The sequence below is a fragment of the Grampus griseus genome, assembly GCF_964374135.1.
Source record: "Grampus griseus genome assembly, chromosome: 4".
Lineage (NCBI taxonomy): Eukaryota > Metazoa > Chordata > Mammalia > Artiodactyla > Delphinidae > Grampus > Grampus griseus.
Genome location: NC_138997.1, coordinates 12,940,682 through 12,959,942, shown reverse-complemented (window position 1 = coordinate 12,959,942; position 19,261 = coordinate 12,940,682). Strand labels below are relative to the sequence as shown.

At 38.0% G+C, this 19,261-nt stretch overlaps 1 protein-coding gene across 2 annotated transcripts in view; it reads right to left on the bottom strand.

Moving 5' to 3' along the window:
• The window catches only part of PDLIM5 (PDZ and LIM domain 5), a 211,941-nt gene that overhangs the window by 132,588 nt on the left and 60,092 nt on the right, over window positions 1-19,261 (bottom strand). For both annotated transcript variants that reach the window (XM_082653031.1, XM_082653030.1), the window contains exon 3: window positions 13,789-13,940. In XM_082653031.1, coding sequence (XP_082509157.1) covers window positions 13,789-13,940 — 152 coding nt within the window. The remainder of the gene's footprint in view (window positions 1-13,788; window positions 13,941-19,261) is intronic.

The following is a 19,261-nucleotide window of genomic DNA, read 5'->3' as shown; positions in this document are numbered from 1 at the left end:
TTAGGAGGGAAACAGATCTGAGCTTGACTTCTGGCTTACTTACAAGTTGTGTGACTTTGAAGTATTTACTTAACTTTCCTGTAAAATACAGTGATAATATCAATATCTGCCACAATAACAGCTGTGAAGATTAAATGACTAAAGTATACAAAGTTCCTAGCTTAGTAACTTGTTGGAGTAGAACTTTAAAATTCCAGTTTCTTTTTCTTTAATATGCTTTACTTGCTAAATTCCTACTGTGTACTAAGAAACATGACTGAAATAGCATTCCTAGGAACTTTTTTTTAAGTGTTTGGTATTTTATTTTTAAATTCTAGAGTGCTTTATAATTTTCAAAAGTTTCACACACGTGACTTCATATAATCCCATAATAACCCTTTTTTAAATCCCCTACCCTATATTGCCCCTCCCCCTTCCCTCGCCCCACTGGCAAACTTGTGGTTACAAGTTTGTTCTCTGTATCTGTGAGTCTACTTCTTTTTTGTTTGTTTTCACTACTTCATTGTATTTTTTTGGAGTCCACATATAAGTGATACCATACAGTATTTGTTTTTCTCTGTCTGACTTATTTCACTTAGCATAATGCCCTCCAAGTCCATCCGTGTTGCTGCAAATGGCAAGATTTCATTCCTCTTTATGACTGAGTAGTATTCCATTGTGTATATATACCACATCTTCTTTATCCAGTTATCAGTCGATGAACACTTAGGTTGCTTCCATACCTTGGCAATTGTAAATAATGCTGCTATGAACACTGACATCCCTAGCAACTTTAACACTTTTTCCATCAGATATCTCAGAAGAAAAACTATTATCTAAAGTCCTTGGGAACATGAATATTGCTATAACCCATATAAGCTTCTATAAAGGGAAAATAAAAATGAACACTTTTCTGCATAATACTAAAATAATTCAACTGTAAATATTATATAGCAATAAAAATTACACATAAAAATCAAAAACATCACAGCAAACTTTCAATAAAGGAACAATTCACTTTGATCCCTTGGACATAACTCTTTGCCTTACTAAAGTAAAGAGGTTCTCATTAGAAAATGAAATCTACGTGAACATTACAGAATCTATGAAATCTATAAAAGAGATGTTCTATATTTCAGTGTGTCAAAGAGATTAAAATCCTAGTTTGAAAGAGGCAGTTAACTAGTTTAGCTTTCAAATACAAAAATACTTTTCTTAATTTTAAGAATAACTTAGTGACCAGACATATCTCAGGATAACAAAAACATTCTGGACTAATAAATAATCCACTATTTCAAAACACAGTCTATATAACAAAATTCCAATAAAACAAAAGAATCTGGAAAGCCCCTCATATTCATTGTAACAGGATGAATTACACAGGAAAACAGTGCCATAAACTTCAGCCACAACAGTCAAGATAAAGGCAGACTCGATTGTAAGGGAGGTCACTGAACTCAAGATTATCATCTATGGATTTTTATTGTAATGTAGAAATGAACTCCTGCTGTATTATACAAGAAATTAAAATTCATACATACAAAAACCAGATAAATGAAAGACTTTCATATGCTTTAAATTTCAGAGCAAATGTTAATAGGGATCATAGCTGATAAAAGAAATTATTAGGACTAGTAATATTTAGAAATCTATTTATAAAGCTGGTTTACTAGGAAAATACAGCCTTTGAAATACATGAAAGAAAAAGTAAGCTGCAAAGTTCAACTGTATAAATACTCTGCTGCTTGTGCTCTGCACAGCCCTTCACTCTTGTTTACTTTCCAACTCATATAAAGCCTAAGCTATTTCAGCCTTTGAGACCCTAATAGCAACAACAGCCGCTGGAAACAGTTGGGAGTGACCTGAATTTCAATCCTTTCAAAAGCTCTCAATGCAATGGACAACATGTTTATTTTGAATTCCAAGGAGACTGCTGCCATTCAAAACACAAGAATGACCAGTCTGTCACTCTACCTCACTAATAACTCCTCGTAAATTATTTCTCAATCTGTTATGCAAAAGTAGAAAAATTACTGTATTTTTAAAAGTAGCAGTCTCTACTACTCAAGGCAATAACTATTTACTGAGTATCTTCTATGTCCAAGCCACGGTGATAGGCACTGGAGCGTGTAAAAATAGAATATTATTTCTTCCCTTCAAAAGTTGGGCATGATATTCTTTCCACTTAGGGTGCATGTTACATCTTTCTCAGCTATTCCTTTTTATACAAGGAAATAACTGTATGCTTCTCCTCTTACACTCTGAAATTAGCTTTTTTTCTTAAAATGATACTGAAGGTAAATTTGGTAGAACCCGATGTTGTGGAACCATGGGTCCTTTTAATCTGCTATAAGCCGATGTGACCAGGAGAATCTTCTCCTGTTACTCTACTCCTTCAACGGTCCTGCAGTCTGTGTCTTTCTGTCTTTGTTTCCCTCCCCATCCTCATGCGGTCTCTCCTCAGTCTCGCCTTCCCTGTGGATGTCTCTGCTCCCGTCTCTCTACTTCCAAATGGCTTAAATGTTTTTGGCCAGTGGTTCCCAATCTGTGAACCACACTTGAAGCAGCTGGAGGTAACAGGCACACAGTTCTAAGTTTTCACAAATGATTCATGAATTCATCTATGTACTAAACACTAAAGTCTGCTTAAATCATGTATTATATATTTGGATTTTTAAATAAATGTAGATTCTTATACATAAACGTAAAAAAACTTCCTCTTCATTTAAAACTGCAATACAATATTTACAAAATCTGCAGTTACTTTAAAAATAATTGTTATCCTAACATGGTGGGGGAAGGGTTGCCCATGAAATATTTGACATTGAAAAAAAAAGGTCCTTATTTAAGGTCAGAAACCACTGCTCTACCCTGTGAGCTCCTACAGGGCATGTGTGAGGACTTCCTTTCCCTCCCCAGCGACCAGCACAGCAACTGTTCAATTAGATGGACCTTAAACCTTTCTGTTTAAGATATAGGCATTAGGGCTAGGAGCTGTGTCTCTCCCCACCAATCCACCCTGAGGCCATGCTAATTTATTCTATTCTATTCATAGTGTGCTTGGAGATCTATGCAAATTGTACTGAACAGGTGGTTAGAGATGGGCGTGGGAGGTTCAGCAAGGAATGAGTCTTTCTGATCTGGTAACAGGGTGGATGGTGGGCCCTTCACCAAGATAAGCGCAGCAGGAGACGCAAATTGGTGACACGCAGTGTGGAGCTCAGTTTTGACCAGCTGAGCTTGAGGAATCTGTGAGACGTCCAAGCGTCAGTTTCAGTGACATGACAGCGGCAGAAGCCAGGCTCCAGTGAGAAGAGGAACGAGGGGAAGATGAAAGGAGAACGGAGCCTGGGTCCAGCAGGCTGAGCACCTGAGCTGTCTTCGGTTTTTCCCTCTTCCCTCATATCCACACCATTATTGTGGCTTTCAGAACTCCTGTTCACAAGTTCTCATTTCTCCCATTTCTCCTCTGTTTTCCACTCCAAGCCCGCAAATAGCCACGTTACTGTAATACTTGCCTGACCAGTCTCCCTGCCTCACCTCTCCGCCTTCTTCCAAGCTATCTCACTAAATATTATCCAGAAAATGTCACTTTTCTGATCAAAACTTTTAATATCTCAGTGTCTAAGACTCTGCAAAGCACTATTTGAATCTAACTCTTATTCTTATCTCCATTTCCAACTGGTTCACATACTCCTCCCTACAGGTGCCTGGGGACTGGCCACCTCCATCTGAGATGGCCTTCTCATCAAAGCCTAGCCCAAGATGCAGCACCTCCAGGAAGCCTTTCCGTTTCAATGAGATCTTGTCCTCTTTGAACCCCTGTTGCACTTTCTGTGTCTTCTTATCTCAATGAATGTCCTAATAAATAGATATAAGTTCATTAAAGGCAGAAATCATAAATCACTCTCTTTATATCTACCCCTTATGGCTTCTGGTCATAAGGTAAATCTAGAGAAGTCCGATGTTCAAAAATTTGGAACATTATGCGATTTTTCAACTAATTAAGTAATGACAGTGTTGATGAGAAGTTACAAGAGAAAATTATTTCTAAAAGTATCATAACACAGTCCAAAAGTTAGCAATTTAACTAATTTAAATTACTTTAAAGGGAATACACATGATTTTGGATGGGAGAGTGACAGAAAAAACACTTGTTTTGTTTGTTTGTCTTTCTGGCTTAACCCACAGTAAAGGAGAATTACACCTGCATTTTTTCCTCTAAGGAGAACAAGAGGAATCAGCAGAAAAAAGAAGACTAGGTATGTACTGGTTTCTCTTCGCTGCCATAAATTACTGGTTGAGAGTTTTTAACCAAAGCAGTAGTTAGCTGGCACTCAGCATAATGTTTGTATCCCCTCATGCTTTTAAAAAGCTTTAATTACAACTGTATGATCAAAAACCACTCACTTGACTAAACAATCCTTTCTTCTAACACTTGCATAATCATCTTTCTGACTTTCCAAGATAACTACCTACCCGACTGCCCTCTCATTTTCTCCCTATTTCCCTCCAGTCACACCCATTTTGTTGCTAAGAAACAAAATAAATATAACCTCCTGGAAGTAACCTTACAATGGATACTATATTAATACTTACTTATACTGGAGAAATAGGAAGAAAGAAGAGAAAACTTATCTCTGTTATATCCTAGGTTCTTTACATTTGTTATTTAATCTTTACAAGTTATTACTTGTAATAATCTTTACAAGTTATTACTATGCCCATTTACAAATGGTTAACGGAAACTCACTTATGTAACTTGCCTAAGCTAGACAAGTGGTAGAATCAAGGTTTGCACCAAGTTTGTCTAATTTCAAAGTCAGTTTTATTACCATTCCCCTTCTTTATATCTCTATTTCATGGTTTCGTTTAAAAATTCTGCACAGATGAGGGCTTCCCTGGTGGCGCAGTGGTTGAGAGTCCGCCTGCTGATGCAGGGGACACGGGTTCATGCCCCGGTCCAGGAAGATCCCACATGCCGCGGAGCGGCTGGGCCCGTGAGCCATGGCTGCTGAGCCTGCGTGTCCGGAGCCTGTGCTCCGCAATGGGAGTGGCCACAACAGTGACAGGCCCAAGTACTGCAAAAAAAAAAAAAAAAAAAAAAAATTCTGCACACATGAAATGTTCTACAAATTAAAATTTTACAATAAAGCTTTAAACATGTCTTTAAATATATTATTTCCTAGGATTTTTTCCCCAAAGGATTATAACTGAAGTAATTTTTCCTTCAGAAAAATAAATAAGACTTTTATGTTAAAAAATGAAAGTTAAAAATAAAAGGGACTTCCCTGGTGGCACAGTGGTTAAGAATCCACCTGCCAATGCAGGGGACACGGGTTCATGCCCTGGTCAGGAAAGATCCCACATGCTGTGGAGCAACTAAGCCCATGTACCACAACTACTGAGCCTGCACTCTAGAGTCCGCAAGCTGCAACTACTGAGCCCACGTGCCACAACTACTGAGCCCACGTGCCACAACTACTGAAGCCCGCGTGCCTAGAGCCCGTTCTCTCCAACAAGAGAAGCCACCGCAATGAGAAGCCTGTGCACTGCAACAAAGAGTTAGCCCTGGCTCGCAGCAACTATAGAGAAAGCCTGCGCACAGCAACAAAGACACAACTCAGCCAAAAATTAAATACATAAATTTATATAAAATAACTGCGCACTTTCAAGAGGGAAAGTTCAGGGAAGAATTTAAAAATGCAAAATACACCCCGATGAACCTATACTCAAATTGCTACAGACTATCAAACAAGATGTACTAATTTGAGCCTTCAAGTTCATTTTCAGCAATCTTTATCCCTACTGAATTGAAGAAAAAGACACAGAAGAGAAATACTTCTCTTCCATGTCTGTTGATGGATTTGTTGATTGACAGTTTTGGTATCTTTTCCAGTCAGTGTCACATTGAGCAAAAAGTCTTAAAAACGTATTTTTTTTAATTGCTGAATCCTTAGTTACTCATGGGATGCCTACACAGAAGCCTGCTGAAGAACAAAGTCTTCAAACTTTAATACAGTAATAATTTAGCAAATATAGTCAACAGGCTTATAAACTTGGGAGGGAAAAATAAAAGATGATATTCTGACTTAGGACAGGCAACCATATATACAAGTCAGTATCCAAATGAATGCTCCTATCTAGTGACCCGTGAACCTATTTAGCCTCCTTTTTCTCTTTTACTTTTATGCTAACCTACAGGGTCTACGAAGCACATAGAAAATAATTTAGGCATAATATTTATTACAGAATACCAACAGGTGAGTGTGAAAACAGACACTGTTGCTTACAAGTGAAAGAGTCAAAGAGTTACCCCTACTGAATTACTATCCTGTCTTATCAAATTTTATTAGGAGACTATAGTCACTAAGTCCTAGCTATAAGAAAGTGGGGAAGGAAATAGTCTTTGAACTGACCTGGGTTTGTTATGCAAGTCACATAAACCCTCAAAACCATAAATTAATCATCTGGAAAATGGGTATGTTAACTCCTTTCTCAATGGACTGATAGAAGGATTAAATGTATATGTGAAAAGATTTGCACAGGGCTTCCCTGGTGGTGCAGTGGTTGAGAGTCTGCCTGCCGATACAGGGGACATGGGTTTGTGCCCCGGTCCAGGAGGATCCCACATGCCGCGGAGCGGCTGGGCCCATGAGCCATGGCCGCTGAGCCTGCGTGTCCGGAGCCTGTGCTCCGCAAAGGGAGAGGCCATGACAGTGAGAGGCCTGCATACCGCAAAAAACAGAAAAAAAGACTTGCACAAAAGAGATGTCAATGGCTGCTTGTCCTCATCCCCTTTCCTAAGCAGCACTTCTAATTTTAATGAGGGAGAGGGAGGATTAATCAGACAGTCCTTCTGGAAAAGAATTTAAAAATGAAACTAAAACCAACACAAACGATCAAACAAACAAACAGTAAAACCTATATTGCAGAAAACACATTCAAAAAGTATGTGAAATACCGGGGGAAAAAAGGAACCTGAGGTGGGATAATGTGCAACTCCAATTAAATGAAAAGGTAATTGAACTAAATGTCTTTTAATTCACATGAATTGAAACATCCCAGATACAGAACTGAAAACTTGGATTTTAAAAAAGTATTTTTTAATATCTTGCCTCTGTGCTAATAGTGAAAGAAAGAGCAGAGGTGAACTCATTAAAGTTAACAGTAACAGGATGTTAAGCAATCCATTAAAATGAAACAAAAGATGGCTAATAGCTTCAGTCTGGTACCACAGCTACTTCTTTTCTTTTTGTAATTCACTGTGCCTATTAAATTATTCCAGTCTGTCATTTATTAGTAGTAGTTACCGGACCTCTGACAATTTTTCTGCTGTTTGAAGGATGAGGAAGAAGGGGGAGGCAGAGAGTACATCAATATTTTTCAAAACTCAATCCTTCTAGATCTTTCACTTCCAATCATAACAAGTTATACACTAAATGAAATTTAAGGAACCAAAGTAAATAAGTAAATAAACCCACAGATATGCCACTACTGATAATGTAAAAAACAAGGAAGATTAGAAAAGTTATATATATTCTCTGTGATTCTGAAAGGATTAATTTTAAAATATAAAATAAGGACAAGTATATAAAGTATTTTTTTATGATTAAGTTCTGTTTGAATATCCAGCTGACCTACCTTTCACCTTGAAGTCGGCAGGGTAGTACAAGTTACTTTGCTAACCTGGCATGGTTTAAGATAACTCCAGTGAAGAAAGTCCAATTTCCTGATACTCTCAGCCAAAACAAGCAAACTGACATTAGTCTGATCTAATAGCAAACTTTAGGGAACTTATCCATTTACAGCTAAAAAACCAGAACAAGAACCAGAATTTAAGGGAACTTAGAAATCACTCATGACCTCATTTTATAGTCAAGAAAATTAAGGCCCAGAAGTTCAGCACCTTACCCCAATTCATACAGTAAGTCAGTAACAAGTTTATCTATGTTATACAAAGAATTAATGAAATAAAATGAAATAGTTAAAAATCTTATTCATAGACTCCAACTCTAATATAGTTCATAGATTTATTTGACATCAAAGCTTCAGAAAGTAGTCTTCTTCTATTATTAGCTGAAATAATGTAATTGTTAAAATGATCCACTTTGACGTGGATCAAAAGCATAGGCAAAAAGCACTTGATATTTAAAAACAAGCACACTACTATTTGCCTGTTCTCCCAAGAGGAAAAATAATTTCAAATAGAATTTTTCATTGTCCAGTTGTAGCACTCTTAGAATCAGTGCCAGTTTCAGGGGGAAAAAAATATTTTCCAATCTTTCCCAATGATAAAAGAAATCAAAATGAAATCTTCCACACCTCTATATTCATTAGATACTAGAATATAGTGAGTCAAGTCTTATTTTTTTAGGATATCAATGAGAGAGCATATGTTTGCTTTATTACATACCCCCAAATAAGACAAGATTGAAAAAAAAGTTCCAAAATAACCTTACGCAAGCAAATATCTTTATCTTACCTTTTCTTATCTAAACCTTATTTTAGGATTGAGGTTGGGCTTAAACAAGAGGTCAATTAAATATATATATATAATGAACAAATATATAACAATAATACTTAATACAAAAAAAATTCACAAAACAAAAACAAAGATGGGGGACTTCCCTGGTGGCACAGTGGTTAAGAATCTGCCTGCCAATGCAGGCGACACGAGTTCAAGCCCTGGTCCGGGGCGATCTCACATGCCATAGAGCAACTAAGCCCGTGCACAACAACTACTGAGCCTGCACTCTAGAGCCCACGAGCCACAACTACTGAGCCCACGTGCCACAACTACTGAAGCCTGCACACCTAGAGGCCATACTCTGCAACAAGAGAAGCTACTGCAATGAGAAGCCCGTGCACTGCAACAAAGAGTAGCCCCCGCTCACCGCAACTAGAAAAAGCCCACGCACAGCAACGAAGATCCAACGCAGCCAAAAATAAATAAATAAATAAATAAATTTTTAAAAGATGGGTTTTCTCTGTCATAGTCTCCTGCTGGGGGTTCTTGGGTGGAGATCAGCAGAAGTGGTAATCGTCCAGTATTTCTACCGCACTAGAAGAAAAAGGCAGTGCCATGGCTATCAAGACTGGGGTGAGGCTTGGTCTGCTCTTCCTTCTAGCCCCTTTCCAATAATGAAACCACCTCTCTCCCAAATCCTGCTGTAGAGCTGGCCAAGCAGCTATAACTCTTCAAGGCTTTCTCACAACTTTCTACAGGCCCAGGAAAATTTAAAGTCGATTACAAATACTACAGTGACGCATGGGTCCTACAAGTACTGTCCCATCTCCACTCACTTCCTGCTATCTCTCTGACCTCACTTCTGACCTTGCTGCCTTCACCCCCTCTGCTCCGGGCCCACTGGCCTCCTGACAGGACCACTGCACCAGCTCTTCCCTCTGCCGGGGACACTCGTGACCCAGATATCCAATAACCTTCTCACTGAGGCTCTCCCGACCACTCTATTTTATTTTATTTTTTTGCAGTACGCGGGCCTCTCACTGTTGTGGCCTCTCCCGTTGCGGAGCAGAGTCTCCAGACGTGCAGGCTCAGCGACCATGGCTCACGGGCCCAGCCGCTCCGCGGCATGTGGGATCTTCCCGGACCGGGGCACAAACCCGTGTCCCCTGCATCAGCAGGCGTACTCTCAACCACTGCGCCACCAGGGAAGCCCCCGACCACTCTATTTTAAATTGCAATTTCCTACCTCTGCATTCCCTATGTCCCTTACATGCTTTATTTTTCCCCAAGGCACTTACCACCTCCATGTGATATACTATACATTTTTACTTACTTGTTTGTTTATTTATTTATTTATGGCTGTGCGGCGCGGCTTGTGGGATCTTAGTTCCCTGACCAGGGATCCAACCTGGGCCCCAGTAGTGAAAGCACCTAACCACTGGACAGACAGGGAATTCCCATTACTTAACTTGTTTATTGTCTGCCTCTGCTCACTAAAAGGTCAGCACCAAGGAGGCAGGGATTTTGTTTGTTTTGCTCACTGCTGAATGTCCCCAGCATCTACAACAGTGCCTGGCACATAGCAATAGCTCAAAAAGCATTTGTGGAATAAATAAATGATGCCAAATTTGAGAAATAATGCTGGTGCCCATCAAATATTTATTAGACACTAAAAGCACAAAACTATACAAGATGCCAAATACAAATAGCGCAAAAAACAAGGTCTTTGCTTTCAAGGAGTCTAGTTGGTGAAACACAGAGTAATTAGTTAATTACATAGGCAGTATTAGGTATGACTATTAACCAGTTAGGTTTATTTGTATATGACTCATGGAATCTGCCTTGTCATTCCTGGTTATACCTAGTGTACAATTAAACGCTGAGTCGAGTGGTATAAATTTGTCTTAAGAGTTTAGAGGGGAAAAAAATGAGTAAGTTGCAATAGTAAGAAAAGACCATGGGTAGATGATGAGGTTTGATATGGGATTTGTGGAGGTGGAGGTATGCATTGGCAGTGAAAAGGTGGGTGGGCATTCTAGATGAAGCAAATTTCATGAGAGGACAAAAAAGGCATGTGAGGGACAGTAAGAAACCTACCTTAAATGGAAAAATGGTATTCGCTGACGAGTAGTGATGATCTGGGGAGGACAATCTTTCTTTTTTTTTTTTTTTAAACTTTTGGCTGCACCAGGCGGCATATATCCCTGACTAGGGATCGAACTATCGCTCCCTGAACTGGGAGCACAGAGTCTTAACCATTGGACTGCCAGGGAAGTCCTAGGGGGAGGACAATCTGAGTGTGCCTGGGTCACAGAGAGCCTAATCCTCTGAGCAAAGGACTCCAGTCTGGAAGGAATCTCACAGCACGTGCTATTGGTGCCCAGCTTGGGTCCTCTGGAACCCTTCGACTGGTTTGGTACATCCAGTCCCAAAGGTGCTCCCTGCATTGCTAATGGTTCATACCAGCAACTTTCTGTGGAAGTAACAGAAGCTACCTCCTAGACCTCTTCTGCACTCCTGCACACACACATATTTCCAGGACAGCTGGTGGTCAATAAGTAACGAATGAAGGGGAGAGGGGACAAAAGCCCAGTTCCCTTGCCTCAAGGCAAGACAGACTCTATGGTACAATTTTGTTCCAAAATTCCCTCCTGGGTCAAGCTGAGGCTAGACATCCGATGAAACCAAACCCTTCCTCATCTCAGTTTCTTCTTCTTCCCAATCCCGCTTGACTTATTCCCTTTTAAGTAACATGTGAAAGAACTCTCTTGATACATCATTTGCACATGAATACCATCTCAGATTCTGTTTCTAGGGAAACTGGACTAAGACAAGTCTGTAAAGGAAAATACCTAGATATTCATGAAGAAAACAGTTACACAGAGAAAATACTGTTGTGGGTCACTCAGTTTGGAAGAAGAATGCTCAGCAGTTTGGCTGGTGACAGATGGAATAAAGAGGGTAAGGTGACTGGAGGCCAATTAAGGGTGCTGTTGTTCAAACTCAGAAATAAGTGGAAGAAAAAATATTTGCTCTGATATAAGAAAGAGAGAACTTAAGAAGAAAATGGCTTTGGTATAGGGAAGAATTGATGATAACTCTTCAAAGTTTTATTTTTTCCATAAAAAACAAAAAGTCTTTCTTCAGTAGTACCAATGTTATACCATGAATTCTCTTAAACGCAAATCTCTTTTAGGCTGACATTACCTAACACAAGAAGTGTTCAAAACCTTAAGAAGAATAACAATGAATAACAACAGGACTCTAAAATTCTCTCATAGTTTGAGTCTCTGAATATCCATATTCAGAAATACGAAGATAAGATTAAGTAGTATCTCCAAATGTTTATAACAAGTTGGTTTGTCAGATTTTGTATTCAAGTAGCTTAAAAGAATCTGTATTAGAGTCAGTAGCAGATTACTTAAATTGCAAATTCATCCAAACAGGGTAACATCTGGTTTTCATCTACTTTTATGGAACCAGAAGTGCTGTCAATAGAAAATAAGATACTGAGTCCTAGGTTGTAAAATAGGGAGCACAATGTGAAAACAAGTAGGCTACTATGAAAGAAATGATACACAGCCCAGAAGGAAAGATTATACCCTACATAAACTTTCACTTTAGAATTTGAGAAACAGCCCAACATCATCTGTATTTGTTTTGCTTTGTTGATATCTCAGACAAGTTAAGCTTCTTGACTTCTTGGTTTCCTTTCAAAATTCATACTTAGCAAAAATGCCTATGAGTAAAAATGACTATTTTCACTTAATTAGTAACAATTTTTGTGTTACATGTCTAAATATATAGAACAGAAAGGATACTATCGAAACAGGACTTTTTAGCAAGGTTATTTTTTCTCATTGATCACTTTTCTATGAATTAAAATGTATAGCTAATAGCTTTCAAATTTTAAATACACATGACCTTTGATTCAACAGTTCCACTGAAAGCAATTTCACACACAGACACACACACACTCCACCAAAAGAAAACTGGTCAGAAAGTCATGCTACAACAAAGTAAATCTATAAGTCTAAGTTTTTCTAAATTTTTCCTATTCAGTTTTAAGACCAAATTGATACTCTTCCAGACAAGTACATATAATTTGCCCTGTATATATCCTTTAAATACTCCCAGGAGAGACTCCAAGAAAAAAAAGGTTTCTTAGCTATAAGTGTTAGGAAGGTATGGCATGTTGTTCCCCTCTTAAAGATTTATAATAAAGACAACAATTTACGGAAGCCTATGAGACGTTTTTGGGGAAAATGGCATTTTCCAAAATTTATAGACCAGAGAACACTTATGTAATTATCAAAAGCAAGAATTGCTTAAAACCCTCCATGACCACCTGGTAAATGATAGCTACTTCCTTATAAACCTAAAGGTTCAGAGCCATCATTCAATCACCCTCCCTCTATCCTCTCTTTCTCCTCCCTTCCCCTCAACCCAAGACACTGCAGTAGTTCTAACTTCATATTTCATAATAATCATAGAAAACTTATTCATATATAATTCTTGGTCCTTACTTCCAGATATTCTGATTCCTATCACAACTTTTTTTTTTTTTTTTTTTTTTTTTGCGGTACGCGGGCCTCTCACTGCTGTGGCCTCTCCCGCTGCGGAGCACAGGCTCCAGACGCGCACACTCAGCGGCCATGGCTCACAGGCCCAGCCGCTCCGCGGCATGTGGGATCTTCCTGGACTGGGGCACGAACCCGTGTCCCCTGCATCAGCAGACGGACTCTCAACCACTGCGCCACCAGGGAAGCCCTATCACTATTTTTAACAAGCAATCCAGGTGATCTCAATACAGTTCAAATGTTGGGATGCTGAAAAGATCTGATATAGTACAATCAATGAGATGATTATTTTTAAATTGAAGCCAAACTGAGTTCAGAAAATTTGGACTTCAAATGAGTATATTAAAATTCTGTTTTTCTACCCAGGGAAAGAAAGGGAAAAGGACATACTAAGAAAAGCCAAATCATATCTTAAAAGAATACCCCTAATATACTGCCCAGAATATTAAGGCCAAGAGTTTTACCCCGTAACAAGAATTCTTAGGCTGCACTCCATTGAGAAATTTCAGGAATTCTTAAACTCTCTGAAACTGCACACACAATCTTTATGCGTATGTGAATACATGCCTTATAATCCAAAGCTTTCACCAATTCTCATACTGCTCAATTACCCAATTTAAAAGCCATTCTATTTTTTATTTATCCACCTGAAACAATGGCAACAGAAACTGCTTCTTAGTTAACACCATGAATCAGACACACGAAAACACATTCCTCAGTGTTGTCTTTTCTCTCAGAGCCAAACAAAAAGCAATTTACCTTTGCAGAGTCATATTCAAAGAGCCTGTACAACCCTTAATCTTGTTCTGGGCTTCAAGATGAGTCATGCCATGTGCACTTATTCCATCAATGCTGAGAACCACATCACCTATTCTTACGTTTGCCTGGGATGCTTTGCCGCCATCTTTTAGCTGTAAAAAATATATTTCATTAGAATTGTCACTCTTTAAAAATAGACACAGATGAAAATTATACTTTTGTTATATCAAAAGAGAAGTATATTAATATACTATTAGACAAAGTAATACAAATTATCTTGCTTAACAGGTAACGTTAAAATTCAAATGACTTTCATACTTATTTCCTTAAATTCTTACTTGTTTTCTAAAAAACTGAACTAATTGTCTGAGAAAAGGTCCCTGATAAGTTCTCCATTTCTTTACTGTATAACAGTAGTGTGTGATTGTTACAAATAAGGAAGAGAAGTAGGCAAGGCAACTACATTTTAGCAGAAAAAAAAAGAAAGTAATATGAATAGGGTATTTAATACTCTTTTAGAAATAACTTTTAAAACTCTTTAAACAGCTGTATTTTTGTTTGAGCACAAAGAGTAATACAGATGGAGGATCTACTGAACTATCCTTCCTGTTGAGTCCAATTCATATCCAGCGTTTGAGGGACTGAATTCTTTAAGATCACAGGCCCAAATATCTTTTATGCTGGCTGTGCTTCCTGCTCCAGGCATTTAGAACGAGGGGACGAAAACCAGTTGTGTCTGAGACTGTCAGACTCATTTGTGTACCACGATCTTTAATCCCCAATCTTTTTTTCCCTTTTTACAAAATTTTCTACATGTTTACATTTAGTTTGATCTCCTTCAAACTTCATGTGTATCTATTTCATTGCTCCAAAAGGAGCAAACAAATATAAAATGAAGTAAAATGAAAGATGATACAAATTTAATAGATACTCAGAAACATGGAACAAGTACAAATCAAAAGGAACCATTCTAATTAAAATGACAAGCTTAGAATTCAGTGAGTACAAGTAGATCACAATGAATACTGGGCTGTTGGAAGACAGGTGAGACTAGGCCCAAAAAAGAAAGAAAGAAAACAACCACTATTTCTCTAATACTTAAAAGTGTAGATTTTATGCAGGGATGATGAAAAACATCTGGAAAAGGATAGTGGTAATGACTGCACAACACTGAAAATGTACTTAATGCAATTAATGAATTGTGCAATTAAAAATGGTTAAAATGTCTAATTTTTTTTTTTTTTTTTTTGCTGTACGCTGGCCTCTCACTGCCGCGGCCTCTCCGGTTGCGGAGCACAGGCTCCAGATGCGCAGGCCCAGCGGCCATGGCTCACGGGCCCAGCCTTTCCGCAGCATGTGGGATCCTCCCAGACAGGGGCACGAACCCGCGTCCCCTGCATCGGCAGACGGACCCTCAACCACTGCGCCACCAGGGAAGCCCAAAATGCCTAATTTTTATATTTTACCACAATTTTTCTAAAACTAACAAAAACTAAATATTTTAGAGAACATTTTACTAAAATTACTTTTTGATTAAAAGAAAAACATCCCTCAGCAAACTGAACGAGGGGTGAGTGCTAGAATTCATAATCTGGAAGCAAAGCAATAAATACAACTGGATATTGTATGCTCAGATAGGTTTTGATTACCATCAGTTGTCAAATCCTTTCCTTAAAAATAACGATCAAGGCAGATCAATCCTAGTGTACAAGAACAACTCTTTGGATCTAAAATCAAGAAAACAGTATTGACTGCTAGATCCACCCAGCCAGCACCCATGTCTGCGCTTCTCCCCAACTACCCTTAAGCTAGAAGTGTGCCTGACACTATAGACCTTCGTTATAATATATACTGAATGAATGGATGCCACGTATTTATTATTTAACACTGGCAAAATCTATGGCTTGTTTTAAAGTGCAAAATTAGGAAGAATTAGAATTTTAAATAATTTGAAATTTATCTCATTTAACACATAACTATCAAATGATGGATATAGTTCTTGAAATTAGTAAGAAAAAATATCTATTTGAGCAAGAATATGTAAAATCTAACAGATACAAAGTGTAAAATAAAAGATTTCAAACCTTTCAAATGAAATATTCTCTATTATATACATAGTACATAGAGTTGACCCTTGAGCCACGTGAGTTTGAACTGCGTGGGTCCACTCACATGCGGATTTTTTTCAACAGTGAATGCTATAGTACTACATGGTATGTGTGTTTGTATACGGAGGAACCAAACTATATGTACGGAGGACAGACTATAAATTACAGGCGGATTTTCAACTTCGCAGAGGGCCAGTGCCTCTAATCCCCAAGTGTTCAAGGGTCAAGTGTAGTGATTCTGTTTTCATCTTTGTACTAATGTGAACAAACAAAACAACTCCTCTCAGCTGCCCAGATATTTAAAGGTAAGAAAAATTAATGAAATGTTGACAATAAAGAAATAAATTTCCAGAGTAATAAAACAGATGAAAATTTAATGCATATCAAACTTATCAACATAGCTATATTACACACATGTGTATGTATATACATACATATAGACACACTTTTCATTATATATGACTGGCGAAGTAATACCAAAATTCAATGAAAATTAAATAAAGTTAATCTGAATTCCAGGATCACTGGATCAAGAAGAAAAAAATTAAGATAGAACTTTATTAAGTATATTTTAAAATACTGTATAGACATATATATTTATTAAAATATGAAAGTAATGTATGCGTGTGGAGGGAGTAAGAAAAAAGTCTTTAAAAATAATGATATCTACATTAAATGTTACAGTTTTACTGTATTAAGTAACAGGTGTGGGGACTTCCCTGGTGGTGCAGTGGTTAAGAATCCACCTGCCAGTGCAGGGGACACGGGTTCGAGCCCGGTCCGGGAAGATCCCACATGCCACGGAGCAACCAAGCCTGTGCACAACAACTACTGAGCCTGCGCTCTGGAGCCCACGAACCACAACTACTGAGCCCGCGTGCCACAGCTACTGAAGCCCGTGCGCCACAACTACTGAGCCTGTGCTCTAGAGCCCACGAGCCACAACCACTGAGCCCATGTGCCACAACTATTGAAGCCCACGCGCCTAGAGCCTGTGCTCTGCAACAAGAGAAGCCACCGCAATGAGAAGGCCACGCACTGCAACGAAGAGTTGCCCCCACTCATCACAACTAGAGAAAGCCCGCGTGCAGCAACGAAGACCCAACGCAGCCAAACAATAAAAATAAATAAATAAATAATAGGTGTGGACTCTTAATAATTAGTATTTCTTTTTTATTAATATAAATATTAAAGAAATAATTTAATTTAATAACAAATAACTGTTCGTCTCTCCTGCACAGAACTAAATTGTTCAAACTGTGAAGGACATTTACAAAGAAAACAACTCCTAAATCTAGCAATGCCACCCATTTTCCATGGAACTTACTTGTAGGGTTTTATAAAGATTATGTGAGATAACAGCTTAATAAATGTTAGCTATTATTATTATTATTATTCTCCTGACCTCAGATTACTAATCCAAGAAATGTGGAGGTTGTACTGGATGATGTCAAAGGCCTTCTAAGGTCCCTTCCAGTCTTAAAAGTTTTATCTATCTGTGAACTGTCTATACAAAGGTATAACTCTAATCCTAAAATAAGAGTCATATCTGAATGGTAGGGCAAAGGGACATCTATTCCCTACGAAAATAAATGAATGGAAATTTGAATCCTGATAATAAGACAAAAAATAAACATAATTTATCCTACATTTTGTTTTAGCCAAGAAGGGCATCCAAAAAAAAAAAAATTTTTTTTAACCAGAAATAGAACACAGCTAAATTACCTACCTCACCATTCTTCACATAAGATAGCCTTAAAATAGAAACACTGAAACCTAAGGGCATTTGCTCAAAATGTACCCAACTAAAGCAATTTAAATACTCCCAGTCCAGTAATATAAAGGTAATGAGCAATTAAGAAAATAATCTAATATTACTCAGCCATAAAAAGAAAAACAAAATTGAGTTATTTGTAGTGAGGTGGATGGACCTAGAGTCTGTCATACAGAGTGAAGTAAGTCAGAAAGAGAAAAACAAATACCGTATGCTAACACATATATATGGAATCTTAAAAAAAAAAAAAAAAAAGTTTCTGAAGAACCTAGGGGCAGGACAGGAATAAAGATGCAGATGTAGAGAATGGACTTGAGGACACAGGGAGGGGGAAGGGTAAGCTGGGATGAAGTGAGAGAGTGGCAAGGGCATATATACACTACCAAATGTAAAATAGATAGCTAGTGGGAAGCAGCTGCATAGCACAAGGAGATCAGCTTGGTGCTTTGTGACCACCTAGAGGGGTGGGATAGGGAGGGTGGGAGGGAGATGCAAGAGGGAGGGGATACAGGGATATATGTATACATATAGCTGATTCACTTTGTTATAAAGCAGAAACTAATACACCATTATAAAGCAATTATACTCCAATAAAGATGTTTAAAAAAAAGAGAAAATAATCTAATCTAATCAAATGTCATACACTAGATAAAACTTACTCCTTTGTTGCAGCTGCCTACTCGATTCTGAGAGCCTATGATCTCAAGATGTTCAAATCCAACTTCTCAGAATTACCTATCTTTTTAGGCTTGCTTTTACTCTGCCACCCTTATTTTCAAAACATGGAGCATAGAAATCATATAGCCCCCGTGTTCTGCCGTTTCCTTGAGCACCACATCTAGGGAAATTACTAAATTTTGCTGATTCTTCCTTTTGTCTCCCATGCTAGTCCAAACCCTGATCATCTGTCACCTTGATCTTGCCTGCTGCCTACAGTAAGAGTTTTCTAAAGACCTCCTTACTGCCAAACTCTGCATGTTCCTTGCCCTTTCCTCCATCTTACTGTATTTCCATAATGGTGACCCTACTACCACTTCACACTGAGGAGTTCCATCATGTCCACTATTTATAAAATGAGGGTGAAAAACTTCAAATATCTTCTACTTCCTACAGTGTAGAATAAAGCTGAAGGCTGAAATAGAAGCAATCTATAACTAGTCATCAAGCTGCTTCCGACTTCAAAGCAAGCGCCATAAGGTCAGGGATCATATTTTATACTATGTTCTCAAGAGTCTTGAAGATTGTAGGTACTAGAAAAACAGATGATTAAACCACAGTAAATAAGAAATCAATGAATCTATCCATCCGTTTAATATGTGAAATTCTGGTATAAATATACTTAATTCACCGAAGAGAAAAATAGATAATCTGAAAATGAGAATCTTCAGTTAAACATTAGGCTGAGCTAACCTAAGAAAGGTCAAAAATCAAACTGTATTTTCAATAGAACAAAGTAAATCCATTTTGGATAGTTAGTTAATATATTTTTCCTAGGATTTCCAAAGAGGTGTCACAACTCCCCTTGGTACTTTATCTAACAAGTATTAGGAAGAGTTTAATTGTATTTAATCTCAACCCTTTCTCAATCAGT